The following is a 563-nucleotide window of genomic DNA, read 5'->3' on the forward strand; positions in this document are numbered from 1 at the left end:
CACACCTACAGACACGCACGCACGCACATACTCACGCAAACACGGACACACACACACACACACACACACACACACACAGATGCACGCACGCACACACACACACACACACGCACGTTTTATTAACTTCGCATGCTGTTGCATTTACTATCGCGCGGCTGGTCGTCTGATTTACCTTGCATCCTTCACAGGAGGTGACGCCGTAATGGTATCCGCTAGCCTTGTCGCCGCATACCTTACACGGCGTAAACGACGTCTTAGAACTATTGGAGTCGGCCGCCGCGTAGCTTGCATCTGTAAGGAGAAGCAGATGACGGTCAGATATCATCGGGACAGGCAAGGATGCTGCTACGCACTGACCGATCGTCATGGTCAGGGTTATCGCGGGAATGCAACACTGATCGACCCCGTTCTCCACCAGATCTCATCTGATCTGATCTGATCCGGGCTGATCACGCTCAGTTCGAAAGGAGGCAGATCAGTCGCTCAGTCGATCGTGGGGACAGGCAAGGGTGCCATGCACTGACCGACAGTCAGGTACATCGTGGGGACAGGCAAGGATGCCA

At 54.5% G+C, this 563-nt stretch overlaps 1 protein-coding gene across 1 annotated transcript in view; it reads right to left on the reverse strand.

Annotated features, from left to right (window-relative positions):
- Positions 1-325, reverse strand: part of LOC106813646 (ecdysone-induced protein 78C-like) — a 16,536-nt gene extending 16,211 nt beyond the window's left edge. The window contains exon 1 of the mRNA XM_014817838.1: positions 173-325. Within this exon, the coding sequence (XP_014673324.1) occupies positions 173-325 (153 nt within the window). The remainder of the gene's footprint in view (positions 1-172) is intronic.
- Between the last annotated feature and the right edge of the window lie 238 nt (positions 326-563).

Source organism: Priapulus caudatus, unplaced genomic scaffold, assembly GCF_000485595.1.
Source record: "Priapulus caudatus unplaced genomic scaffold, Priapulus_caudatus-5.0.1 Scaffold804, whole genome shotgun sequence".
Classification (NCBI taxonomy): domain Eukaryota; kingdom Metazoa; phylum Priapulida; class Priapulimorpha; order Priapulimorphida; family Priapulidae; genus Priapulus; species Priapulus caudatus.